Here is a 6,849-nt window from a genome sequence, read left to right as displayed (position 1 = left end):
ATCCCCCCCCCAAAAAAAGTTTCCTTTCTCCGACCTAAGGATTATTTTTTTCAGCCAGTGTACTTGCTCACAGTGAGCACTTCTAGAGGATGAGGCTGCTCTTCAGTTGGGCTGCCTGCCACCTGCACCATTTCAGTCAGCGCACAGGGAACAGTGTTGGTAGCTTCTGTTCAGTCAGGCTTGTGCCCTTGGTCCTCTGTATCTGCCCTACTGCAGGAACTAACTATGAACTTTGCTGGAGAGATCAACAGTTTAGAGCTTTCTCAAGATCAGCAGTGTCCCTTCCCATAATGAGGCAACACCAACTGGGTGCTTAAACCGATTTTAAGATCCAGATCTACAAATTTTTTTCTCAAATTCTTGCCTTCGGGGTTTTTTTAGGAATAAATGTGCATAAAATTGGAAAATGATTCTGAAGGGTAATTTCCCTAGGTCAGCAGTTTTCAAATTTAGTCTTAGGACCCCTTTACACTACAAAAAATTAAGAGCCCCAAACAGCCTTTATTATCTGGGTTATAGCCATTGATGTTTATTTCCTATAGTAAATGCATTTTAAAACAACAGTAACTTATGTTAACTTTTTATGAAAAACAACTTCCAAAACAAGTCCAGGGAGAAGAGTGGCATTTTACATTTTTGCAGATCTCTTTCATGTCTGGCTTAATAGAAGACAGTTGGATTCTCATAGCTGCTTCCACAACCTGTTGTGTGTTGTGCTGACGTAAAGCTGACTTCACACAGATAGGAAGTTGGAAAAAGGAGTTTTTAAATGGGCTTCTCAGGTAGCTGAGGCTACATGATGCTATGTCACCACTCCACAGGTGGTAGTTTCTTAAAGGCAATGTGGATCTGAAACCTTATCAATGAGCTTTTTATACTCTTACATTAAAACCCACTGGCCTTACACTTTTAATGAGTCTTACCCATGAGTGATTTTGTAATATCGTGCATTAGGCATTTGGAAAATGCTTTCACTGAATTATGCAAATCTTCCAAATGTCAGTACATTTCATCATACAGATCACGTTTGTTCATATTACCACCAGTCCCCTCAGAAAAGTCCCTAAGCATTGAGAACATGTCAAGCTCATGGCGGCAATACAAGTTTTCAAAGATTCTAATTTTTGCTTGAAAGCTTTTATCACTGGCAACACTATCAGTTTCCCCTTGAAGTGAAAGGCTCATTCCGTTCCTTTTCTGGAAAGTCTCCCAAATAGCCAAGTCTAAATACCATAATTTGCTCATTCTTTCAAGTAGAAATGGTTATGCCATGCACAACACGGTTGATTCAGCTTACACCTGCACAACTGCTTTTCCTCAAGACAGCCGCACTCGGTGTGCAGCAGGAGTGCTCGTGTGAGCTTCCCGTCATTGCAGAACATGAGCTGTATGCTCAAGGGTCAAGATTTATCTCTTACTCTATGGAGGACATTTCTCAGGGAAGTTGGCAATTTTTTCACTGTGAGAACAAGGCATGGAGACACGACTGTGGTGTTTGGTGCCATTGCCTTGCTTCCTGCCCAGGCGCCAAGTGCTGAAAAAATCTAGGGATTTCCAGTGACCGGCAGACCACATCTTGAGAACCACTGCTCTAGGTACTGCCCCAGCTGTCTTTTCAAAATCTAAGGTCATGATTTCTGTGGTGTAAAAAATCAAGTGAAGGCTGTGGGCTTGAAGACAGGCCTCAAGTCAAAACCCACTTGGAAGTGCCTGTCAGAGGATAACGTGAGACTAAAGCACTGACTACCTGTGCCAGTGTTTCTCTACCATTTTTTCATCATCATTGCCTTAAGGGGCCTTAATTGGCATCTTTTTACTACTCACCCCCACTATGAAAATCTAATACGACAGACCACAGCATATTTACGTACTGTGGTCCTTCTGAGGGCCACAAATTACTGTCTCTAAGATTTTTTTTTGCCCCTCACCTAAGACCCAATTTTCATCCCCACTGAGAATGCATGACCTGTGGCCACCAATAACTCTCCCTTCTAGGGGTGATGTCCTCCCCATTTATTTCTTAGCACTTAACCGGCTGTCATCACAGCACATAGCACAGAAGGTACGTTAAGGGTTTCAAAGGGAAAGCAGAGGTGTTTCTCACTCTAAACCAACCTACATCAAAAAATTTCCTTCAGGCCTTCCCTGGTGGCACAGTGATTAAGAATCCGCCGGCCAATGCAGCGGACACGGGTTTGAGCCCTGGTCCGGGAAGATCCCACATGCCACGGAGCAACTAAGCCCGTGCGCCACAACTACTGAGCCTGGGTATTACAGCCTGCGAGCCACAACGACTGAGCCTGTGTGCCACAACTACTGAAGCCCGCGCGCCTAGAGCCCGTGCTCCCCAACAAGAGAAGCCACTGCAATGAGAAATCTGCTCACTGCAACAAAGAGTAGCCCCCCGCTCGCCGCAACTACAGAAAGCCCACCCGCAGCAACGAAGACCCAACACAGCCAAAAAAAAAAAAAAAAATTCCTTCAGTATTGACTGAATGTCTTAAATGCAAGGGTTTGCCCAGAAATCGAGAAGGCAGGACCTACTTCAGAAAAGGACTCACCGTGGAATTCTTTTAGACTGTGAATGTCCTTATAAAACAGGACTTGGGACTCAGATTATTTCTATAAAGCTTACACTTTCAGAAAGGGCTGAGATATATCACTCCTACATATAGATATGATGATTATAAATAGTATACTCACCACCACCCCCAAATTTAACACTGTGCTCTGAAGCAAGCAAAATCTGGCTTAAGTACAATAGATTGATGTTCCGTAGCGCTTTACCAAGGACTCCGTGTCAAAGGGGGGGAAAGGGTGAGTGGTTCTGTGGCCTGCACTTCTACCGGAGTCTGCATGGAGGAGGGCCAAGTTAAAGGAAGGTCAGGCATGCTCCTCCGGGTCCTCTCAGGGGCTGGGAAAGTCTTAGGACATTTTCTGGGGAACCATGATTCTGTCCAAAGTCAAGGTGGCTCAGAGGCCTTCAGACGGCTGATATTTCCAGAAGGCCAACTCTCCATCATCACTGCAGGAGGCCAGGAGCCCCCGCTCCTTGGGATTCCAGGCCACACAGTTGACATCCTGGGAATGGGCCTGAGGCACGTGCGCCGTCACAGAGAAGGTGGGCTGCTGCAGATCTGAGCCGGGATCCTCCTCGAATACTCGGATGGCATCATCCCCACAGGCGGTAGCCAGGGCCCCTGTCAGCTGACACCTGGGACGAACATGTGCATCAGTGAGTACGCAGGTGGCTCCTCCCTCCCCAACCTGGCAAATCAGGTAGGAGGGATTGGTTCTATAGTCCCCCTGGCCTGAAACTTCAGGCCTCAGCTGTAAGTGTCTTATCGAAGAGCCTCCCTAACAACTACGTAGCCACAAACATCACCCCGAGCTTCAAGTGCTGCCATCTAGGTTTTCCTCCAATACAATTAACCTAAAAAACTACATATAACTCTGAATTGCAATTTTCTCACTTGGAATAAGCAGTTTCCCTGTCATAAAGTATTCTTTGACCATTTTTTAAAAAGTGATATAATAGGCCACTGAATTCTACCATACTTTTACTTGAGTCCATATTTGCTATTCCCAAATGTTTGCTAATATAAATAAAACTTAGATGCACATCACGTTTTGCCATTATTTAGGATTATTTCCTAGGGATAGATTCTCAGGGCCGGAACTGCCCTCTGATCGACTCTCCTATATGAATGGTGTCGTCTTTCTAGACTCCATAAGGGTAGAAACAGCCCTGTGGATTCATGGCTGGATTCTCCAGCCATGAATCTACAGTTTCAAGAATAAATATTTCTGGATGGTATGATGCTGTGTGACCCCCAAAGGCTGGAGCTGCGTTCATAGCCTGAAATCTTAACACAGGTGCAGGCCTGGGTCTAAGCCTGTCCCTGCTCCTGTGTACCCCAGACCGGCCAGCTCTGAGCCAGCATGGAGACAGTCTGGCCTGATCTGAAGACTTCAGGGTGGCTGCTCTCTATCCCCATGTATTCCCAAAGGTGAAAGGGAGCAGCACGGGCTTTTGACTTCTCTAAAATCTCTCCAATGGTTGGGGTGGCAGGGTGGAGGCGGTGGGGAGGTCTTACCAAGCGACATCGTAAATGGTCCTGGAGTGGAAGCCTGACAAGGTGCAGATACATTTCCAGCTCGGGTCAGAGCCGCTGCACGCCACCCCTGCACGACAGACTTCTCTTGAGCCTCAGGCATGTCCGCGTCCTGGGCATCTCAGGGGAGCATCTAACCCGCCCCGGAGGAGACCCTAATTTGCTGCGCCCCACCCCACCCTCAGTCACGAGGCCTCATCTTCACTGCTCTCTCCATCCTCACCGATCTGCCTTACACACTGCAGCCAGACTGGCATTTCTACAGCAGAATTCTGAGAAGGATATGTCTTGTTCCTCAAAACCCTTTTGCTGCCGACTACGACTGACGGGTTAGCCTGCCTTTTAAGGCCACCCACCAGCCAGCCCAACCCACCTCATTTCTCTCCAAACCCTTTATGCTCATGCTCCGACACGAATCACTGTTCCTGGCGTTAAGCCTAGGCTGTCTTTACCTTCAATGCCTTTGCTTGTGCTGTTTGCACCTAGAATTCTCTTCTCGTGGTAAAATCCTACACACTCTTTCAAGTCCAGATGAAACGGCCCCCCTTCCTCAGACGCTCCCCTGACTCTTTCGGCACTCTACCTGGAGCCCTCTGGTGGCAGGTGCCTTTCTACCCCAGTTTCCTGTGACTCATCTATGTGTCTCAGCCCCTCAGTAGACCAAGCCTCTTGAGAGATGGGTCTTCCTTAGCTCCCGGCCTGGGCCCTCACCTTGCTCATTGCCTGGTAGATACTGGTGCCAGATGCGCACGGTACGGTCATCACTGCAAGAGGCCAGGCGCTGGCCACTGGGGTCAAAGGCCAAGCTCCACACGGTGGATTCGTGGCCTTCGAGGGTGGCACAGCATACCCAGTCATCCTCTTCCTCCCGGTAGAGCTTCACTGTGTCATCATAGCTGGCAGAGGCTAACAGCTGTGGGAGAGGCCAGGGAAAACACAGCACGTGTCTGTAGGGCCCAAGAAGTGTCTGTGGTTCCAACACTTCTCCCTCCCAGGACAGGAGAGTCCCAGGGATCTGCTTTTATAAAGGGATTGATGTCTCTGGGTCATAGATAGAGATCCCTGGAAAAGCCAGGTTGAGGCAGAAGAGCAGAAGAAGGCTGGATACAACCCTCCACATCAGAATTCCTTCCCACCAAGATACCTGACTCTTACCTCCTGGCTCGGGTGCCAAACCACATGCTTGACGTCCTGTGTGTGAGAGTTGAGGACACTGACACATTCATACTCGTCGTCTTCATCAACTGTGCACGAGAAAAGAAAGGAGCCCTTGAGCTGACCGACCCTGTCAGGGACACAGGGGGAGATCTGGTGGCAGGCTCCCTACTGCATCTGGAGGGACCTGGACTCACCTTCCCAGACCCACACACTCTTATCTCGGCTGCAGGTGGCAAGGAGGTTGCCAGATGGGGCCCAGGCTACTGACTTGACCTCATTTTCGTGGCCCTCCAGAGTGGTTACACACTGTGAACCGGAAGAGGGACAAGAATCAGCGGCAGCTAAGACCCCTGCGGTCCTTCTCATGGGCACAGCCCCACTGGCCCAGGTTGGCGCTCATGTTCTTCAACCAGCCCTGGCTGGGGGGCGGGGAACAGGCAACAATCCTGGCCCCATCCAGCCCGGTTACCTCAAAGTCATCATCGCTCTTCTTCCAAATGCAAGTGGTAGCGTCAAAGCTGGCGGAGGCCAGGTAATTCCCACAGGGAGACCAGGCCACCTTCCGCACGGTGCGCTGGTGGCCTTCACAAAGGACAGATTTGCAGATCCAGCTGTCACCTAAAAACAGAGGACAGGCCAGGCTCTGGAGCTGGGTGCACGAGAAGGTGCTGAAGCACTAGCAATGCCATTGGGTGATGGGGACCAGTATTGCAGCCAAGCTTGGGGGCAAAGCTCAGTGGGTGTATTTAACAACATGCTTTCAGAAAGGCAGTGTATTAATTGACTCCACTTCCTCTCGAGGCATCCTTCTAAGACAAATCTAAGGAGTCACCCTCCCAATTTAAAGCTGTCAATAGCACCCAAACGCCCTTGGGATAAAATTTAAACTTCATCATCTGTAGCAAATTACTCTGCGGGCTACTTTCCTTCTTCTCTCCTCATTTTCCTACCTCAGCAACTATCACAATTCCCTCAACAGTTTCAGCCTACTGACATTTTAGCTTCTAGTATTTGTCGACTCTTTTGCCAGAAAAACCTTTCTCAGAGTGGCTAAGGAGGCCCCTCCACCCTCTCCCTTGGCCTGCGACCCCCGTCCAGGGTACGCCTGCCCCGCAGGCTGCGCACTCCCCGAGCCTGGCACCCACACCAACAGCACGTAGACCCCTCGGCGGCAGCGGTCGCGCAGCCGGGCCTTACCCTCCCTGCCCCAGATGCGGACACTCCGGTCGCCCCCGCACGAGGCGAGCAGGGTTCCCGCGGGGTTCCAGGCCAGGAACCAGCAGCGGGAGTCCGGGTGCGCCAGGATACGGCCAAGCAACACCAGCGAGTCCTTCATGGCTGCCCGCCTCAGGAGGAGGCACAGGTGAGCAGAGCCAGCCGCGCCAACTGCGGCTCCCACCAGGCAGATCCTCTTCCTCCTGAGGGCCGGGGTCCTCCTTGGAACTAAAGCACCCGCGGCTTCTGCCGTGCTGCCCTCTGGGAGTTGTAGTCGGCCTTTCACTCCACCCTCCCCCACAGCCCCCCACCCCCATCGGAAAGCATTCTGGGACTGCCTGAAACTACAAGTCCCGTGAGG

The 6,849-nt window shown here is 50.2% G+C and overlaps 1 protein-coding gene across 1 annotated transcript; it reads right to left on the bottom strand.

Annotated features, from left to right (window-relative positions):
• Positions 1 to 500: 500 nt before the first annotated feature.
• CIAO1 (cytosolic iron-sulfur assembly component 1) lies at positions 501 to 6,752 on the bottom strand. The gene is made up of 7 exons (XM_081254146.1): positions 6,471 to 6,752; positions 5,743 to 5,891; positions 5,468 to 5,579; positions 5,271 to 5,359; positions 4,827 to 5,028; positions 4,098 to 4,185; positions 501 to 3,214 (listed from the first exon to the last, which is right to left on the bottom strand). Exons 1-7 carry the CDS (start codon positions 6,607 to 6,609, stop codon positions 2,974 to 2,976), a joined length of 1,020 nt encoding a protein of 339 aa, XP_081110272.1. The 5' UTR covers positions 6,610 to 6,752; the 3' UTR covers positions 501 to 2,973.
• Between the last annotated feature and the right edge of the window lie 97 nt (positions 6,753 to 6,849).

This window comes from Mesoplodon bidens (genome assembly GCF_964165515.1).
Source record: "Mesoplodon bidens genome assembly, chromosome: 14".
In the NCBI taxonomy this organism is placed as follows: Eukaryota; Metazoa; Chordata; class Mammalia; order Artiodactyla; family Ziphiidae; genus Mesoplodon; species Mesoplodon bidens.
This window is presented reverse-complemented; position numbering and strand designations above follow the sequence as displayed.

Excerpts from the sequence above, each read along its gene's own strand:
- CIAO1 (XM_081254146.1), bottom strand. The coding sequence starts at position 6,609 with ATGAAGGACTCGCTGGTGTTGCTTGGCCGTATCCTGGCGCACCCGGAC. Across the intron at positions 5,360-5,467 it reads GAGTGTGTGGGTCTGGGAAG|TTGATGAAGACGACGAGTAT; the intron begins GTGAGTCCAGGT and ends TCTCGTGCACAG. Across the intron at positions 3,215-4,097 it reads ACCATTTACGATGTCGCTTG|GTGTCAGCTGACAGGGGCCC; the intron begins GTAAGACCTCCC and ends TGTTCGTCCCAG.